The sequence below is a fragment of the Phyllostomus discolor genome, chromosome 14 (genome assembly GCF_004126475.2).
Source record: "Phyllostomus discolor isolate MPI-MPIP mPhyDis1 chromosome 14, mPhyDis1.pri.v3, whole genome shotgun sequence".
In the NCBI taxonomy this organism is placed as follows: Eukaryota; Metazoa; Chordata; class Mammalia; order Chiroptera; family Phyllostomidae; genus Phyllostomus; species Phyllostomus discolor.
The window spans coordinates 50,524,366-50,545,356 of record NC_040916.2 but is presented as its reverse complement, the minus strand read 5'-3'; the positions used below and the strand labels follow the sequence as shown (position 1 = coordinate 50,545,356).

The following is a 20,991-nucleotide window of genomic DNA, read 5'->3' as shown; positions in this document are numbered from 1 at the left end:
CTGGTTAATTTATCACCAGCTAGGGAATGGCTAGGAACAAATAAAAAACTGGAACTTTTCTAATACTTATGGTGATGTTCCCATGTTCTTGGTGGCGTTCAGGATGTAAGTGTTGTTAGAACAATGATACAGGACAGTTTATTGCTTTATTCAAAATTGTTCAATTTTCCTCCAATTTCACCTTTTCTTCAATTCCACCACACGTTCACTCTTTATTCTAATTTATTTAATCTTTACTAATCCTCACTTCTCTCTTTTGCCCGCGTCTGGAGTGAAACCAGGGCTGGATACCACTCAGCCACAGGCGGCTAGGGATGGAGATAAAGCTGAACAGCTTGGGAGCATTTACCATTGAGCTCCACAGGAAGAAAAATGCTTTGGACAAATTACTTGTAATTGCTTGAGCAGGAACAAAAGGGAAAGGGAAAAGAAATGGGAGATGTAGGTGAATGATTAATAAAAGATTCGCAAGTTGCTTGGATGTGAACAAATTAAAACAATGCAGAGGGATGGGGGTAAGCGGGGAACCAATCACACATCTATACAGGGGCAAATGCCTAAGTTTCTTTTCTCATATATTAAAGTACCCTTTCTCGGGGGTAGAGAACGCCCTCTGAAGTCTGGAGTCCTTTGCCTATTGTGCATACTCTCCTCTTTGTGAGGTGGCAGTGGTCTGAAGAAAGCTTTATCCGGCACGTCGTTCCTTGAAAGGGGCTCTGCGACACCCACTGCCGCAACCAGCGGGGCTCTAGCGGCCGCGCCTTTACTGCCAGGGGCTGGCAAAGACGCACTCTGCGGTCCAACACCACGGGTACCGCCTCGCACTCGGGCCTCCGATTGCCACTGGGTAGGGCCGTCAGCTGTGAGCCAGCGTAACGTGCCCCCGCAGCGTGACGCACGAGCCGCTCCAGGGCGGTTGCGCGAGCTGAGCGGCGGGAGCCGCGTCGAGGCGGCGGGGGGCGGTGTGCGGGCGGAGTGCAAGCGGAAATAGGCGTCCTCGGGCTGCTAGAGGGAGTGGAGACGCGGCTGGGAGACCTGCGGGAGGGCGTCACCTCCTCCCCGCCCTTTCGGGTGAGGATGGAAGTGACGACAGCAGCCGAGGAGGTCACTTCCTGCTGGGGTGGATGAGGAGGAGCCGGAGACGCAGCGGAGGAGACCGGACCGTAGACGGACCGTGCCGGGGAGAGGTGAGTGTGGCCTCGCCGTCCGGCCCCTCTGGACGGACCTCCTGAATCTCGACGGGGATGGCGTCCCTGGGGTCGGGGACGCCCATTGTGCCACGTCCCAACCTAGCTGCCCTCACCCAGAGCCGGGGAAGGGAGGGAGCCATGGTGTCTGAGGGGCGACGGGAACCCAGGGCAGCAGTCGTGCCACTGGGCGAGGGAGACCCGGCCTGAAAGCAAATGGAAAGAAGACTCTGGGGGCCTTGAGCCGACCCCGGGTGCTGCAGCGAAGGAACCGCGGCGCCAGGCTCTGCGTGCTTCACTCTTCAGGGGATGGTCGGAATCTGAGGAAGCGCGAGGGGCCTTCGTGGGGATTGCAGAGTTGGGATGAGTGGCCCTATTTGGACAATGCCCTCAGAGTGAATTTGTGATACGCTTGCATAGTCACATCTGGGCTCCTGGCCGGTGGACCTTCATGAGGGTTAATTGGGAGCTGGGATGTCAGGATAGAGCTTCCTGGTCAAGTTATTGTTGCAGCGGGATTTGTCTTAGGGATTGAAGGCTCCTGTGGCAGGATAAAGGTCCTGCGATCCGACAGAGCTGTCCAGGAGTCCAGGACAGCTTCCTGGAGCTGTGGGGTTATTAGTGTTTTTACTCCCTCATTGTCGCGGAGATGGGAGCAGCTGGAAATGAAGCTTCTACCTCGGCCCCGGGCCGTGTTATTGTGCATCTTGTGTCAGTGTTTGTTTTCTTCTTCCTTTGGAGTATTTATCTCACCCTCATTCTCTTGTAGTCTTACAGACTAAAACTTGCTGGCTTTCTTAATGTGGTTGATGAGAAAAAAAAATTCAAAGGATCTGGAGAAATCCTAAGTTAGATGAAATTTCCAAGATAAGGAATTTGTCCCCACTCCACCCTACTGAGGCCACTGAGGCATCTACATTCTCCCACTAATGGGGGTGCTGAGGGCCTGTCATCCACCCTGAGGCACAATGAGGATAGATCTGCCCTCTCCTGGCCACCTCTCTGGCAGTTTCACCCTTCCCTTCTTTTTGCTAAAGGATTGACTGATACAGAGCTGCTTTCTGCTAGGAACAGGGAATTTATTGAGGAACTATAAATCTAGATGAAGTGAATTCAGATCACGCCAAGACTCCCTCCACTTATTGGGCAAAAGTTCTCAGAAATGCTTGCTTTTTTTTTTCATTCTGTTAAAAGGAGAAAATATACATTTTTTCTGAAAAAGATTTTAGTAATGTGTGTGTGTTTTGTATCGAGTAATTGTACATGTGTGTTTACTCTATCTCAGGGTATTTCTCAAAGAGGAGGGGGCAGTTTCTGACTGGGAGTTTTCCTTCTCCCATCTCATGTAATTCAGTAAAATAAATGAAAATCAGATGTTTCTTGAGTGGATGTTTCTTGAGCAGTCAGATGGATTTAGATTTTTTTTTCCACTCTTTTTTAAACTGGTACGTCTGGGTGAACTCGAGCGTGTATGTCTTGGCATCTGGGTCCATCTAGTAACAGAAGACAAACTGACTCATTTTGGCTGCCTCTTTGGACCCATTTAACAGTACCCATACTTTCCAAAGGGCTGATCAGGAGGAAGAAAGCAAATATTAAAGACATGTTTGTTTACCTTTTGTGGTTGAAAGTCAGGTGAAAGATAATTATGGCCTTTGAAGCTGATGACCTGACGACCATCATTTGATGACTTGAGGATTAGCAGTTTGGAGGTGACATGTTTGAAAGAAAGAGGGTTACATAAGGAGGAAAAGATAAGGAAAAGGAAGTTTGGGGGAAGACTATGTCAGAAAACCTTGGGAAGATAATAAAAAATGACACCTTAAAGTAATTGATGTGGCTTATATCTCTCAGCAGGAGGGTGAAAATGAAAGCAGGCTGTAGCATCGTGGAAAAGCCAGAAGGAGGTGGAGGTGAGCAGAAGTGAATCATCTGTGGTATACTTGGAGTGTCCATCCATGGTTCTTTTTTCTCTCCACTTAGGCTCTGTTCACAAATGCCAGGCCACGACTGATAGCCTCTTGATTGGGTGGATTCTGTTAGGACAATTGTAGGCTTATTTCCTTTGTACATGTATCTAACATGTCTGGTTACCACACTTTTATCCCAAGCTTTAGTATCTCTTTCCTGTTGAAAACACAGTTCTAACCTTGGAGAAAAAGGAGTTTTTAACTTTTATGCCCTCATAGAAAGTAGGTGTAAGATTTAGTAATGTATGAAGGGGTAAGAGATTAAGACACCTGGGAGCTTGCTACCCAACTCTTATCAATTTGATAATTGCCGTAAAGGAAGGTAATGTCTTTGTGCTTTTCTCTTCCCTGTTGTGGTTAGCCCCAGCTGACCAAAAGTGTGTTTATGGCATGTTTGCACAGCACTCTAGAGATTCTGAGCATTGGAATGTGTAGTCGGGGATACTGGAAGGTATGTACCTAACTCCTGACAACTTTGATCTTGCCCTTTCCATTTTGAAGGGTATCAGTTTCCTGAATGGGCCTATAAAACAGAATCATCCCCAGGCTCCCGGCAGATCCAGCTGTGGCACTTCATCCTGGAGCTGCTGCAGAAGGAAGAGTTCCGCCATGTCATTGCCTGGCAGCAGGGAGAGTACGGGGAGTTTGTCATCAAAGATCCAGATGAGGTGGCTCGCCTCTGGGGCCGCAGGAAGTGCAAACCACAGATGAATTATGACAAGCTGAGCCGGGCCCTTAGGTAACAGAAAGGGTCCCCAAATCCACAATGTCAACAGATTGAAAGGAAGCTAAGCAGTTTGATACAAGAGACTGTACTATCTAACTGAATAATGTGTAGTTTTCAAGTGGGAGTAGAAGAGCTGTTGAATCTGAGTAGTAGAGACACAGGAGGATAAAAGGTGTATCTTTGGGTATATGTAGGAGGGAATTCCAACGTGGTCAGCACTGGCTTCTGACAGCACCGGTTATGCTCTGTTGTAGTGAGAGTGTATAAAATATGGATTGTAGCTCATTTATAATCCAAAAGAGTAGCTTAAATTTCCTTGTTAGAACTTTGTTAGAATTTGTCTCCTTTAGGTTCTCCTTGAAGAAACTAGAAAAAGAGTACAGCAGACACATAGAAGGAGGACTCACTGAATGGTTCTGACCTAGCTATTTAGCGACCATATCTGTGACCTCAGTTGTCAGTCCACAGGTTGCTCCAACATATCCAATATTGATACATTGATCTGTAAGTTTTTCTCAGATTCTTTTTTCCACTTGTCAGTCTATATATTTCCTAACCCTTAGCCCTCAAGGACCCAGAAGGCCATTTATAACCTTTGCTAATGAATAGATGTGAGGCTAAAGGTTTCAGGTACATTGAAACTCCCTGTATGAAGGTTTTTCGTTATTGGTGACTCTGTAAAATCTTTGTGGCAGCTTTTCTATTAAAAATGATGCAGGCCAAGCTGAGTGCAGTTTTCCAAATCAGAGTACACCATTGTTTGACCTGCCACCATAAAACAGTTCCACATTCCTCCTTCTGTGGCCTCCAGACTAACTACATCAGGTATCCCAAGAGACTTGTCTGCCCCCACCTGGATAAGGCAGAAAGGAGAAACTAGGTAGTGGCATATACTGGAAGAGGAAGGAAATGTACTATAGGGTTGAAACTAGAGAGGGCTGGAAAAGAAAGGTGGTTGGGACAAGGATGGGTGTTCATGATCAGAATTTAGTTGAATTGAAAATTGAATGAGAAAAGTAACCTCCTAGGTCTCCCAGCCCTAACCTGAGGGTAAATCTTCAAAAGAATGATAGTGATGTTTGCAAAGAATACTTAGAACAAGAATTGTTACTATTAGTGATTACCTAAGTGTATCACTGTCAGTAGGTAGAAAATAAATTGACATGCATTCCTGTTTTTACAGATACTATTACAACAAGAGGATCCTTCATAAAACAAAAGGAAAAAGATTTACTTACAAATTTAACTTCAACAAGTTGGTGACGCCCAACTACCCATTCATCAACATTCGGTCAAGTGGTAAGATGCAAAGTCTCTTGGTGGGGAACGAATTTTGAGTTGAAAAAGAATCCTGAAAACCCAAGCCTAAGACTGGCGTGTTTAAGAGGTTTTTGGAAGCACTAAAATGATGTGACCTCTTGGATTGCCTCTGTTCTTGCTCAGGTGTTTCCATTCGTCTCATACCAAAACTGATAGGCTCTGCAACATCAAGATAAATGTGTTTGGTTTGTTGTTTTGGTTTCCTTTTCTACATATTATTTGTAATCTCCTAGATAATATTATACTGTCCTCTTTAGGAATGATGTTCTGTAGGTTTGTGTTGATCTTTAAGTTCAGGATTCAGTTTTAACACCCTACCCAGTGGCTCTTTCATAGACAAGAACCTATTTCTACAAACACTTCCGATTTTCTATGAAACTACCAAACTCTTCCTTATCAAGTGAATATCATCAAAACCACAGCATCCTTGATCACAGAAGAGGAGGTTCTTGTGTTTGCAGTGAAAAGCAATGTCTTTGATCTGTACCAACAGCTCCTCAGAACACGACTGTGGGGTTACTTGACCTTCTCTTAAGTCAGCAAGGTTTCCCCTCTAGGATCTCAGGTGATAGCCCTTCATCACAGCTCTTCATAGAGGTTTCAGGTCTGCCTCTCTCGAAACAGAAGGCAGTCTCTTACATGAGTGTGTTTGCTGATGCAAATCGTACCCCTGCCAAAGATAACATTGTGTTAACCAGTTCCTGACCAACCATTAATACTGTCTTTGTAGCATTGTATGTTAAGGTAGAGAAATCTAATTGTGATTTTGCAGTATTGCAACCTCTCATAGAAAAGTCTGAAACAACCTGAAATTTAGAACGGGGGTGTGGCTGAGAGAATATAATGCTGAGATCCACTGCAGATACCTAATTGCTACACACAACAAGTTAGGGCAGTTTTAGCTTGATGTTGCTATCATTACATTTCCATCGCTTATTCTGTAGCCACTCCCTCCTGTCCCTGGGGCATACATTTAAAAAAAAAAAAAAGTGGTATTGGAATGCATCTCTCTAATTACAACCTGTTTTCTTTCCTTGTGCCTGAGGGAGAGGCGTTAGGAAATCAAACCTGTTCTAGCCACTGGAATCCTATTTCCTCTATTTTTCATTCTTGCTCCTTCCTTGTACACCTAGAGGGATTGGAACTCTAGCTAGGCATACCACCAATTTTGAAGAATGTGTTGGTGTTCATACCCTTTCATACTACTCGCCCCAAAAAGGCTTCAGTAGCCCTGTTCTTCTGTCTTTCACCTATTCTTGTCTATTGAAAAACCTAAAATTCCAGCCATTAGGCAGCCTGGAATGGAGCATCCATCAGCCCCTGCGAGTAGTACACTTTTCTAAGACAAGGAAGTCTAGACTCTCACAGTCAAGACTCTGGTTTAGAAGCCTAACAGTAGTAGCCTAGCTCAACCCATTCTGCTCGAAAGCAACAAAACCAACATTGATCTTCAACTGAGCTTAAGAGCCTAATCAGAAAAGTCACAGGGAAAGCAAAGCAGTGTGTATTTCCTAATTTAGGCACACCACTTGGTTGTGTACTCCTGGATGCAGATAACTTCAAAGTTATTTCTTTGGAAGGAGTCATTGCTTCATAGAGAGCTTTTACCCAGGTAGACCAAATGTTGTTCCAAGTTAACTTTTTGTGACAAAGGAAATATAACATTTATTGAACTTAACAAATGTACTATCGTTCAGTGTTTTGTGAATTATTTCATTCAACTCTGCTAGCCAGGTAAAGTATATGTCTCACTATCATTTTACAAATGATAAAGTTAAGGATGACAGCAAAATCAAAGATGAAACAATTCCTGAGAGATTGAGCTACTGAAATCTAGCTCTCATTTACTAGATCAGCTGTTCTTCCTCCAAATTGGTATCCATTCATTCCGTCAACAGATAATGTGTTAAGCCCTAAAAATGAAAAAAAATAATAAAAGATTATGGAGGGCATTCTTTCCCTCAAGGAACTTACAGTTTAGCAGGAGCAATAATATATAGGAGGTTTCATACAACTTGGAATGTGGAATGTGATAAGCACACTGAGAAGTAGGGCTATATGCCTTTAGATTTTGGAGGCCAGAGAGATCATGTCTAGATGGTAGGTTGATTCACTTGGGCTGTTTTGATCTTTGTGTTTTTTAAAATGAGGCAATACATACTGCTTGTAACATAAATAATACAAAAGTTCATAGAGTAAAAGTAAAGTTAATGTTCTCCCTTTCCCGAAATCGTACTGCAACAGTTAAGGGTAGAGTACTTAATATTTGAATAGTGTTGAAAATACGTCTACGTGTAGTATCTCGTTCTTATTATTAAAAGTATCCTGTAAAATACTATATTAAATATATTTTAAATATTTAAGTCTTTTGAAATTAAGTTATAGACACTTCACTATGTATCTCCTAGGTACAAGGACATAGACCTCCAGAACCACAATAACATTACAACACCCAGGAAGTTTTTAACATTGCTCTGATACTGTTATCTAATATATGATCCATATTCAAATGACATATGCTTTTTAAAGTTTTTATTTTTGAACAGTGATTATTATCTAATAATAAATTACTTATTTTGCTATGCATTTTCCATGCATTTTGCTGTGGACTGATACCATTCTGAGATCTTTATAAATATTAACTCTTAGTTTTCAAAACATGAAATTAGTGCTGTTGTTGCCCATTTTACAGGTAAAGAAACCAAGGCACAGAAAGGTAAGTTGTCCAGAGTCACACAGCTAGTAAGTGGTAGGGCTAGGGTTTGAACCTAGGCAAAGAACTTACTATTTTTATTTTGCCAGAGTGAGGCTTAAGGACTGGTTGGTTACTTGCACTGGACTACAAGGTAGAATTCAAACCCAAAGTCTCCAACCTTACTACTCAAATTTCATGTTGACTCCATGAACATGATGTTCTTCCAAAGCAGTGTTACTCAAACATTTTTTAGGTAGCAAACTTATTTTTTCAAATAAAGTCTTAGATCTGCTATCTCAACATATATAATAGAGGGTAGAGAGCAAGGAAGGTTGCTACAATGAGAGGTGAGGGGTCCAGAATGCTACCTTCAACATTGCTCCTAGGTTTCACCTCTCTTCACTCCTTTTAAACACATTTGGGAAATGTTATTTATTCTGTTTCCTTCTTGCAGATTTACAGTGTATCTTAGCCTGTGTAAAGACTTGAGATATTCTTCAATTTAAAAAAAGTAATTGTTTAGGAGACAGGACCACCTCTCACATTATGCTTAATGTTATTCAGTCCTTCAGAACACACAGAAATAGAGATTTTTTGCTTTTAAATAGATGTGCTCTTACTACAAAATCAAGATCCAACAGAAGGAAAAAAAATAGAATGTAAGCCACTGGAACCCTCTTGACTCAACTCAAATTATGTGTAAGGTCATCTCTCCCCCCCCCCACCCCCAATTGTAAGATTAAATCAGTGGCTTTATGGGGGAAAGTCCTGCATTTTCTGTGAGGCAACAGTTTGGGAAATGCTGCTCTAGCTCAGTGTTACTCAGTCACATGCTTCTAGAAATCTAGTCTTGCATACACCAGTGGACTCCAGAATCATATCTGAGGATGACTCCTTTATACAAATAGCAGAAGGCAGCTGATTGGGGGTGATGCCCAACAACACTGTATCTTAGCACACTTTTTTGCTACTGGATCACCATGCTTTTATGCATTTATTTGGATTTTTTTTTCTTTGCCCTTTTTTCCTTCTCCCTCACCTCGACCTCAGAGTGTAAAGAGCCCTCCTGACATCAACAGTGATAGAAGCTGCTAATTTTTCCAGGAACCCAAAGGGTCCCTGAGGCCTTAGCTGGCACATCATTCTTATGCCCTGTTTATCAGAAGGGCCTTTTAGGAAGTTGAGAGCTTGTGAGCCTCTGAAGTTGATGTTTTTAGCATAGTGTTGGTAGTTTAGAGTTTCAAATTTTAGCAGATGACCTTGGAAGAAGGGAGTGGTAGGTTCTAGGATTCACCTAGCCTTGTTAATGCTTTAAAAGTATTGAAAGCAGATGGGAATGGAGATTATTGTATAAAGTTTGTTAGAGAAATACAGATTTGGAGAGATTGAAAAATATTTAAATTTCTGTAAAGAAGTTACTGTATATCAGAAATGATAAAAGGTGTACCATAAGAACTTAACAAACATACAGCCTTTTTCTTTTTTAATCTGCTTTATAATTAAAATATGCCTTGTTTGTGTCTGTATATGTTAGGTACAGTGTCTTTGTTGTGTTGTGGGTGTTTTTTTTTTAATCCTTACCTGAGAATATTTTTATTAATTTTAGAGAGGGGAAGGGAGAAAAAGAAACATTTTTCCCTCCTATGTGGTACTGGAATGCATCTCTTGTGTTCCAATACCACAGAGTATCAAACCTGTAACCTAGCTATGTGCCATGACTGGGGAATTGAACCCACAAACTTTTGGTGTATGGGATGACACTCCAGCCAACTGAGCCGCCTGGCCAGGGCAGGATCTTTGTCTTTTAATACAGTGCTTTACATGCATGTCATTTTTAATTTTGTCAGGTTTGTTTAGTTTGGTTTCGTTTGATTTGATTTGATTTGTTTTACATTATAGATATGTCCAGAATTACAAAAATAAGAAAAACACTATTTGCAAAGCCGATAATTAAAACAGGTGATATACACAGTATTTACAGTTGCAGAGAAGGCCCTTGTACCCATTCATTCATTGAACTGATAGTTATTGAGCAGCTACTCGTCGTTAAGCCCTGAACTGCTGGAAATCTAGTAGTGAACAATAGGAAACACTGCCTTCATTTAATTTATGTTTTAGAATACCAATAAACAAGTAAATCATATTTCAGAAGCAAAGAATACTATGAAGACAAAGTGAGTAAGAGGCTATGGAAAAATGGCAACTAAATTGAGAAGAGGAAGTGGAGCTATAGTTACTAGGAAGACAGGGAGCTAAGGGATTCAGTCTAGCTCAAGAGTGTTACTTATTGTTCTGAATATCTTCCATTTAGCATAAGTACAAGTACTGATAATAAATAACCAGATCCCTGAAGTAGCCTTTTGTCTTTTCTTCCATCACAGGTGTGGTTCCCCAGAGTGCACCACCAGTGCCAACAGCCTCTTCCCGGTTCCATTTTCCACCTCTGGACACTCATTCTCCAACTAGTGATGTGCAGCCAGGGCGATTCTCTGCTAGCTCCCTAACTGCTTCTGGCCAGGAGTTGAGTAATGGCACTGATAGAAAGGTGGAGCTTTCAGAGCTGGAGGATGGCTCAGCCACTGACTGGCGCCGGGGTGTGGATCTCATGTCTTCCCGGAATGCTGTCAGTGGAGGAGGGATTGGCCATCAGAAACGCAAGCCTGACATCATGCTCCCTCTATTCAGTAGGCCGGGGATCTACCCTGACCCCCACAGTCCCTTTCCTGTCTCTCCAGTCCCTGGCCGAGGAGGTGTCCTTAATGTCCCCATTTCACCAGCCCTCTCCCTGACTCCCACTATCTTCTCCTATAGCCCATCACCAGGCCTGAGCCCTTTCACCAGCAGCAGTTGCTTTTCCTTCAACCCTGAGGAAATGAAACACTACCTTCATTCTCAAGCCTGTTCTGTATTCAACTACCATCTGAGTCCCCGGACATTTCCCCGTTACCCAGGGCTCATGATTCCACCACTGCAGTGCCAAATGCATCCTGAGGAGTCAACCCAGTTTTCTATCAAACTGCAGCCCCCACCAGTTGGGCGGAAGAACCGGGAAAGGGTAGAGAGCAATGAGGACTCAGCACCTGTCACTGCTCCAGCCGTGGCTCCTGTCCCTCCAAGAATTAAGGTAGAGCCAGCTTCTGAAAATGATTCTGAGAATCTCAGGCAGTCAGCCCGAGAGAAGGAGGAATGCTCTCAAGAAGAGGGCACTGTGCCAAGGAGGACCATAGAAGAAGAAGAGAAAGGTACCATCTTTGCCCGTCCAGCAGCACCACCTATCTGGCCCTCTGTACCCATTAGCACCCCAAGTGAAGAACCCCTAGAGGTGACTGCAGACAGTGAAGACAGGCTTGGCAAAGAGCCCAGTGCACCTGAGAAAAAAGAAGATGCTCTGATGCCCCCCAAGCTTCGATTAAAGCGGCGCTGGAATGACGACCCTGAAGCCCGAGAGCTGAGTAAGGATGGCACGTTTCCCTGGAACGGGTCAGGACCACGGGGCTTGGCAACAGCAGCTGCTGATGCTTAGAACTGGAAGTGGATTGGGAGCTGTTTATACTATAATCACATACATGTATCAATATTTATGTAGCAAGACTTCAGGGTGGGGGGAGGGAGGGAATTAGACTGGTTTGATCATTCTAGGGGCATAGACTTGTATTTTATGTTTTGGGGATGGGATGGGGCATCTTCTGTTGTAAATTAGGTGGGATATGAACACACTTTTTCCTGGTGAGTAGGATACAAGAAGGGTATGAACTGAAGGAGAAAGAGCCTCTATTTCCTGTCGAGGCTAATACTTTCTGACAAACTCCCAAAGGGCCAAGACACTGGTCCCATGATTGTTCAGGTTCCAGACTTCTTTCTTTTCTACTGTATTTATATATGAAAAGCCATTAATGACTTTATTTTGCTCTGAGAGTTACATATAAAAGGGGAGAGGGTATGGTTGGGAGGTTAAGCAATGAGAAACCATTAATACTCAGTATTTGCCTGAGGTGTTTCTTTATAATTTCAGGAGGAGAATAAGATAATCACAGTCTTACTGGGGTGGAGGGTGGGGGTATTCAGGTGTTGCTCTTTTATTTTTCCTATGTTGTTGTTTGGCATTTTTTCTTTTTCCTCTAAAAAATGTTTTCAGGAAACATGAAACATACTGCCAGTTAGAGGGAACTGGGAAGTATGGCACTGAGCCTGGCCGCATGGTTGAGACAGGAAGCTCTGCTGTGAATCTTGGACTTTCGCCTACTTCACCTGTTACGAAGCCATGAGGAGTTGTAAACTCTTATTCAGGGAGGAAAGAAGAAGGCAGGAGGAAGTAACCCAATGCCTTTAAAGACAAAACAAACACAAAAATGACTTTTATTTTTCCTTTTCCATCATGGGTTTGGGGACCCAAACCAGTGTGATTGTAGCAAGGTCACTGAGAGGCATGATAATGGTGAAGATGTGTTTTTGTTGTGTGTGGTTCTCTTAATCATTTTCTTAAGGCAAGCCTTACCAATGAACGTACTTCAACATGATACGGGTCTGTCAAAAGAAACCTGTAAAAGGGCATGATGAGCTTTTCAGATAATCTGAGAATTTTGGAACATGGTTAAATTTTGGGCTACTATTTAGTCATCCTCTCTTGATGTTATTGGGTTGGATAGCAAAAAGGCAGGATTATGAGAGTTAAGGACAGATGATACCTGGAAATACAGAAGGTAGCTGGGAGTACAAGTGGATGTTTGTTGAACCTGAAGGAATAGATAGGCAAAACAGAAGGCAACCAGATGCCAAAAAGCCTGGTATGAATGCAAGTTGGTGTCCTGTTGTGGCACTGCCATTTTTGCTATACCCATTTCCCAAGCTTGTCCTAATATTCGTGATCAATTGGCTATCCTGTGTGAGATTCCAGTTTACAGACAATGAATTGTTTTTTCATGGGAAATATCCTTCCATCAACTTAAGGGGGATCGGAAAGTATTGATCTTCTGTAAAGGAAAAGAAACCTAGACTAGGGGCAGAGAGAGAAGCCACAGCCAACTCTGTATGTGTGTGCACATGTAACTTTGTAGTGTGTGGAAAAACTAACTGTGGCTCAGATCCACCTGGTATTGGGGCAACAGAGAGAGAAATAACTACATACCTGATGGTGCAGAGTGGGCACAGGGATGTTGTCTAGGGATGGAGAAATTCCTGAGCCTAAGTGAACTGTATATACTAAGTAGCATTGGAGGGTTGTCTTTAAATGTTGGGGATGGGTGTTCTTTTTTAAACTGGAGAACATGCATGAGACACAGGCTCAAGAAAGGTTAGAACAGGTGAGTTGTGAGATGGCTTGGAGTGACACGAGTCCATCATGCAGGATTGGTTTTTGGGTTTTTTTGTTGGCTTTTGTGTTTTGTTTTTTTGTGGGGTGGGGCAACTGTTCTCCCCTTGTTTAATTCAAATTCCACGAGTGACTTGTCCTTCCCTGGGAAAGGGACTGACAGAGCCATCTGTAAGGACTCAGGCTTTGGTCAGGCTGCAAAGGGCTCCCTGTTCAGGCTGACTTTGGTTGGTTATGTTTTTGTCAGTTCCTTTCTCTGAACCTCGACTTACCTCGAATCAGAAAGCAAGTCCGGGCATGTGGAGGAGGTATCTCTTGTCATTGCCCGATCTAACCAGGGAGGCTGGCTGGCTACCCTCTCTGTCCACTAAAGGCGGGGGCCAGCAGGTATCGGTATTAACTCAGGAATAGAAACATGAGGCCTTTAAAATACGAGGGAGAGAAATCCATGATGCATACCTGTAACCCCCCTACAACCCAAGTGCCAGAATTAATTCCTAGATGCTGCTTCTGTTTAAACAAAAAGTCACTGCTTTTACACTTGAAAAAAGCACTCAAAAAGGTTCAGCTCCATGAAAATGGTTCTTGGCTTTAAAAAAATTGATGTTAAACTGTTTCCTTTGATTGCCATTCCACCAGTAAATTGTTGGTCAGTTTGCACTGCACACTGGGGTTGAGGTGGAGGGGAAGGAAGGGTCCTTGTACAAAGCTGACTTTGGGCTTGCTCAGAAAGTGAACCAGGAAATGTGAAGGTAGGTCATTCCTGGGGTGAAGGGGTAGGAGATAGTCTTTCTCCCCCCAGCCTGCTCCTGGCAGCACCTGTCACCAGCCTGGCACTAATTAATGTAGTTTTTTCTCTTCTGTGAGCATCTTATCACTATCCAGCAGCAGGTAGGAAAAAGGGGGACAAAACCAGACCTATTTTGTCTCCCCCAGTTTTCCCAAATTTTGATGTGCCAAATGTTTAAAACTTTACAAATATAGATCTTGAAATTATATTAAAAACTTGTTCATGCAAAGTTTGCTTTTTTGACTATTGAAAATAGTAGAGGTCAATATAAAAGGCATCCAGCCTTACTGAGCTGCTTTTTTTTTTTTTTTTTAAAGAGAATGGCTGTGAGTGAAGAAATATAAACAATTTACCAGTCCCTTCACCTTCACCCCTGGTTTTTGAGCTGCACTGCATTAAACCCAACTCACTAATATGGGCAGTTACTGCGCCCTAGTCCTCCATGGGCCAAGAAGCTTTCAGCAGCATTAAAAATGAAGTATTTCACTTCTCACCAAGCAGGTAGTGAGAGTTGACTATTTGTTCCTTTTTTATTTATTCCATAATTATGTTTGTGCTTTTTGTTTTATAAAGAGTAATGGAATTTTAATTTTGTTAAAAAGAAGAACTTTGATCCAGTCTTTTCAAGAACTGTTCCATTTTCAGTTTCTTGTGGAGGAAAAAAAATCACCATTTAATTTGTTTTGAATATTTAGGCATTTTTTGTGTTATAAAATTGTGCTGCAGGGATTTGTGAGGTACTTGTGAAAGATCACTAGTTAGCTCAAGCAGAATGAAGTGTGTACATGTACATAAAATGTGAGAGATCTGAACTCCATTGTGCAGTGCCTTTTAGATGTTCCGCTTTCTATAAAGTCTTCAAATTTTTGCATATATATTATATATATGATGTAATGTTATAGAAATATATGTATAATATACATATTTTTTTCCAGGGGTATCTGATAGCTCTGTATTTTGTTATGGAAGTTGAAAGAAAAAAAGTATTTTACCTCAGAAATTAAAGTTAAATTAAAAAAATACTTTAAGTAATGCTTGCAGAGTGTTCATTTTGTTGTTGACGCACTGAATCAAAGTGGTTATGCCCAAGGTTTTATTGCTCCTGTATAGGTACCAGCATAGTCAGGAGGTAGGTCTCCAGTTTTGGAGTGTCAGTTTCCTTGAATCAAAGGCAACTGCTAGGTAAAGGACAACTGAAGCCTGGGACACATGTTTTCTACCTGAAGATCATTTGAGGATTGATTAAGAGTACATGCAGAGCCAGACACAGCAGGCCACACTTTGTATGCCTCTATAAAATGTCCAGGATAAGCAAATCCATAGAGACAGAAGACAGATTACTGGTTGCCAGGAAGAGTGAAGAATGACTACTGGTGGGTCACATTTTCATTTGTAGGGTGATAAAAATGTTCTGGAATTAGTGGTGATAATTGTGCAACAATTTGAATTTTAAGAAAAAAACACTGAATTATAGTCATTCTAAAAGGGTGAGTTTTATGGTATGTGAATAATAGTAAAAGTGGTTTTGTTGGTGGTGGTTCAAGTACAGGGCAAGCCAGTGCTAGGGAAACCTAACGTTTCTGAGCAGAGGGCAGGAATCCAGAGGGGCAGGAGGTGTCGGGGTACTAAATATCACAGGACACACCCTGAGAAAAATGGTGCCAGTGATCTCATTTCACCCTTGAGTTAAAATTATCTAGATTCCAACATTTGTAGAACCACAGCCAGGTGTTACATTTGACTTCCATGAAAGAGTCCTGTGAGTTCAGGAAGACTAGCACTGAGGAGGGTGAGGCTAAGGAGGCAAACCAGGAGGGATTATGGAGCTTGTGAGGAGATGCCAAAGAGTTTACATTTTATTCTGCTAATGATGGTTATCCCTCCAATATTTTGCAAAAGTATTTGGGCTAGGCCAATAAGCATGAAGGCCATAGTCCTGAGAAACTAACCAGCCCATTAATACCTGTTCAAGAAGACTATTTAACTCATTTGGGTGGGAAAAAGCTAAGTGACAGATGCTGACTGGGCGATTTCTGTGAGGCTGACAAAGGCAAGCTGAGAATGAATGAGTTGGATACAGACTCCCCTGCTGGGAAAGCTTCCTGCTTCTTCCTCATGCTACTGAAAGCAAACTGAGACTTGAGTTGGAAGTGAAATGGGATATAGTTTTGAGATCAGGATCCCAGGTATCTGGTTCTGCCACCTTTTGTTGACCAATGGGGAGAATTGGATGGTGATTATTTCAATTCTGAGCCTAGGATTGACTGATGGTGATCAGAGGGAAGAAGTGAGGAAACAGATGGGGTCTGGGGGTGAGAACACTGCAGGGACAGAGGGTGATGAGAAAGGGTGAGTCTCAGAGCCTGTCAAGATAAGTGAGTAGAAAAGAAAGCTTTTAAGTGACTCCTCATTATCTCCCTATTTACAGTCCTTAGTTTAGTTTAGAAGGCCTTTCATAATCTGGCCCCTGCTTACCCTTCCAGCCTCATCCTTAACAGACACATGCACATGTACGTACTCTCCCACCCCACACAAAGTCCAAGTGGCTGCACCCCCAACAGCCACTGTGGAATGTTTAAGGGCTTCTCATTAACTTATTTAATCCTCATGAGGGGAACACTAAATCACAGAAATATTAACTGGTATGCCAGGGTTCAAGCCCCTAGAATGCCCTTTTATTCCTCCACGTGGCCAATTACATATTATCCTTCCAAATTCCACTCAGGTTATTACCTCCAGTGCACTTCTGTGGGCACTCATCTGTGTTGTGTCACAGCTCATGTTGACCTCTGCACCATCACCCTTCCATACTGTTAATGCCCTGCTGGTCCATCTCAGTCACAGGGTGCTCAAGCAGCAAAGACTGGCACAAGAGTCAACTCTTCAGTGCCCAGCACATAGCCTGGGGCCTAAGGGTGTTTGATAAAAGTTTGTTGGATGGATGGATGACAACATACAAAGAAGGCTTGATCTTTGGGATAGAGGATGCAGGTTTGGAAATTGAGGCCAGGAGAAGACCTGCTGTCTCAGACATCCCCCACTCCACCACCCCAACTCTGCTTGTCAGGGCTTCTGCTCCCCTCCTCTCTCAGGAGCTGGGTGTGTTAACTCCCTGAAGAAGGGAGATAAACTGGAACTGGCTCTAAGCCCATAGTCCCACCCCTGCCATTCTAATGCCTATTACTTGGGCAGATTACAGAAGCTCTATCTACATGCCTCAATTTCCCAATTTTATAGGATTGTCTTTAGGATTAAATGATGCATATGAAGCATTTAATACTGAAATCCTTTTTAAATAAGTAACCAAGGTGTATTTGTGAGGCCTGCTCTCGCATCATGGTTCCTGTACTTGATGGGTCTCTGTGCCTACACATCATTCTTTCACTGGCCCCACGCATACCTTCATCCCTATTTTACAGAGGAGAAAAATGAGGCCCACTGTGATTCAAATTGGTCTCCTCACTCTGAATACCGTACTTGTTACTGTCCATTGCTTTGAGTCTCCGAGGCAATGGTAAAGACACTTTTTCCCCAGCATCTACAAAGTGATCATGAGGAATTGAAGGTATTGTGGAGGACCCCAACCTTAGTGTTTCTTCAAGTGTCAGGCCTTGTGTCCCAATCTGGACGGCAGGAGCAAGAGCCAACACCTGTGGTCAAACAGTCTCCTGGAGCTGAGCTGTGGAGCTGAAGAGAGGTAAAGATCAAAGTTCAAACCTTCCCTGATTGTAGATGAACCCAGCCCTCACTGATAGGGCCCAGTGCAAGTAAGTCCAGGATCTGGGGACCCAGTCTAGGCAGACAATGGGGAGGGAGCACTCGAAACTAGGAAGCATAGATCTGAAGCCAAGTGGCAGCAGGCCTCTGCCCTAGTGTCACTGTCTGCTGGCTCCGTTGACAGGTGCTGACTCCACCCCAGCTCAGTCCAAAGACTGGTCTAAGAGAACACTCAGAGCCTTACAACCTTTGTCCCAGAGTGCTAAGGTCCAGCAAGGAACCTCTCACCTGGAGTCACACAGAGACCACACCAGAGAGGGAAGGAAATGAGGGAGGAGAATGGAAAGACCTTTCCAGGAGCCAGAGGTCAGCCTTCAAACCAAGATCCTGGCTCCAAGGACAGGGCCTTTTGTTCCAGTGTGTCATTAAGACTTCCTCCAGTTTTTTTCCCCCAGATTCCTCAAAAAGTAACAAACAGATGAGAGGGCAGGAATCCAGTCATAATACACTTTCAGCTGTGTCTTCTTTGTATGACTTTTGCCCTCTGGGCATTAGAACTAACTAGAAGGAAAGGGAAACTGAGGTGTGTGGTTTCAAGATATCTACAGAATACCACAGGTAAAGGAAGTTTGCTTTTATTCTTCCACTCCTGGCCCAGCTGAAAAAAAATCTTTATCTGCACTTGTTGAAATTTTGGTCTTCTGCTGACCAATCCCTCCTACCCCCATGTTGAAAATAACAACTAACAGACTTCAGGCCAAGATGGAGTCATAGGTAGACATACTGTGCCTCCTCGCACAACCAAGATAGGGACAACAACAATTTAGAAACAGAATAACAACCAGAACTGACAGAAAATTGAACTGTATGAAAGTCGGACAACCAAGAAGTTAAAATAGACACGTTCATCCAGACTGGTAGGAGGGATAGAGTTAGGCAGCCGGGCTCAGGTCACAGTGCAGAGAGCAGAGAGCATTGGGACCGGGCTCGCAAGGCATCCGGGGCACGCAAGACCGCAGCCAGTGGGCCCTGAGCATGAAAGCACCAGCTGGCAGACCCCGGCTGAGGGGTGGCAACTGGCAGACCCAGCGAAGCGGCAATTGTAAAGCAAGGCCCTGCGTGAAACCCAGGATCTCAGCACTGGGAAACAGAGCCTTGAGACACTGATTGAAAACACGCGTGGGGGTTGAAGTGCAGGGAGAAACTCCCACCCTCACAGGAGAGGTCGTTGGGAAGTCCCACAGGGTGCACAAGCCCACCCACACAGGAATTGGCACCAGAGGGGCCCAGTTTGCTCGGGGGAAGTGGCAAAAGAGACTGAGGTCCCATAGAGAGCAGAGCAAGTGCCATTGTTCCCTCTCAGACCCCACCCCTACATACAACATCACAACCCAGCAACTGGGGTGCCCCGCCCTGGTGAATACCCAAGGCTTGCCCCTCATACTTAACAGGGGCAACCAAACCAAAACGGGGTGGCGGGGAGATGGCTCAAACAGATTTGAAAGCCTCACAAGCAGTACTTTTAAGCGACTGAGAGATAGCCAGCCTGTCAGATGCACAGTTCAAAGCACTGGTGATCAGGATGCTCACAGAATTGCTTGATTTTGATTTCAAATTAGATGAAAAAGTGAAGGCTACAGTAAGTGAAATGAAGAAAAATGCACAGGGAACCAATAGTGATGGAATGAGAGCTGGGTCTCACATCAATGGAGTGGAACAGAAGGAAGAAAAAAACATACAATCAGAAAAGAATGAAAAAAATAAGAATTCAAAAAAATGAGGAGAGGCTTAGGAACCTCCAGGACATCTTTAAACATTCCAACATCCGAATTATAGGGGTACTAGAAGGAGAAGAGGAAGAGCAACAAATGGAAAACTTATTTGAACAAATAATAAAGGAGAACTTCCCCATTCTGGCAAAGGAAATAGATTTCCAGGAAGTCCAGGAAGCTCAGAGAGTCCCAAAGAAGTTGGACCCAAGGAGGAACCACCAAGGCACATCATAATTACATTAGCCAAGGTAAAAATGAAGGAGAGAATCCTAGAAGCAGCAAGAGATAAAGAGACAGTAACCTACAAAGGAGTTCCCATAAGACAATCAGCTGATTTCTTAAAAGAGACCTTCCAGGCAAGAAGGGGCTAGAAAGAAGTATTCCAAGTCATGAAAGGCAAGGACGCACATGATTGCTACATGATTGCTCTATCCAGCAAAGCTTTCATTTAGAATGGAAGGGCAGATAAAGTGCTTCTTAGATAAGGTCAAGTTAAAGGAGTTCATCATCACCAAGTCCTTATTTTATGAAATGCTAAAGGGACTTATCTAAGAAGAAAAAGAAGATAAAAAACATGTATAATAAAATGACAGCAAACTCACAATTATTAACAACCACACCTAAAAGAAAAACAAAAAGAAACTAAGCAAACAACTAGAACAGGAACAGAACCACATAAATGGAGATCACATGGAGGGTTAGCAACAGGGGAGTGGGAGGAGGAGAGAGGGGGAAAAGGTACAGAGAATAAGTAGCATAGATGGCAGGTAGAAAATAGACAGGGGGAGGGTAAGAATAGTATGGGAAATGTAGAAGCTAAAGAACTTATGACACATGGACATGAACTAAAGGTGGGGAATGTGGGTGGGAGAGGGTGTGCAGGGTGGAGGGGAGTGAAGGGGGGTAATAGGACAACTGTAATAGCATAATCAATAAAATATATTTTAAAAAATAACAAATAATGTTGATACATTTTGTCACATAATCTAAGTTAACTTATTGATCCGCAAAATAGCCCTCTGCAGAATGTACCATTATTATCCCCATTTTGCAAATGAAGAAAACAAAGATCTATGAAGTTACAGGAATTGCCCAAGGTCAACACAGCTAGTGAGTAACCTAACCAGGCTCACCCAGAGTTTCTGACTCCAAAGTTCATGCTTTTTCCTCTAACACCTCCCTGCCTCTCTGAGGTGATACACAGAGGACAGAAGGAACAGGTAGGGGATTGGGTTGCTTTAAAGAGGCCCCTGATTTCTCTAAGGGAAACTTGTGGAATCATTACAGGTGTGAGGTCCCCCAGATTGACCTCCAAACTGGAGAGAGAGATGGAGAAGCACATAAACAAATACATCTCATTCATTCGTGAAAGCTGGCAGACCCTATGCTAGGAGACACAGCAGGTTCCTGCTCAACTCACAGTTTAGGTGGGGAAACAAGCCAACTTAATGAACTGAAATACAAGGTGGACTGTGGCAAGATGACAATAGTTTTTCATTCATTCA

General features: G+C 43.2%; 1 protein-coding gene across 2 annotated transcripts; it reads left to right on the top strand.

Moving 5' to 3' along the window:
- Positions 1 to 994: 994 nt before the first annotated feature.
- ETV3 (ETS variant transcription factor 3) lies at positions 995 to 15,019 on the top strand. 2 transcript variants are annotated; one of them, XM_028502570.2, is made up of 5 exons: positions 995 to 1,187; positions 3,045 to 3,100; positions 3,659 to 3,896; positions 5,068 to 5,183; positions 10,281 to 15,019. In XM_028502570.2, the coding sequence occupies exons 2-5, from the start codon at positions 3,055 to 3,057 to the stop codon at positions 11,420 to 11,422; spliced, it is 1,542 nt and encodes a 513-aa protein (XP_028358371.1). In that variant the 5' UTR covers positions 995 to 1,187; positions 3,045 to 3,054; the 3' UTR covers positions 11,423 to 15,019. The 2 variants fall into 2 exon arrangements, with proteins under 2 accessions (XP_028358371.1, XP_028358370.1); XM_028502569.2 differs by having other exon boundaries at positions 996 to 1,187; positions 3,042 to 3,100.
- The last annotated feature ends 5,972 nt before the right edge of the window (positions 15,020 to 20,991 follow it).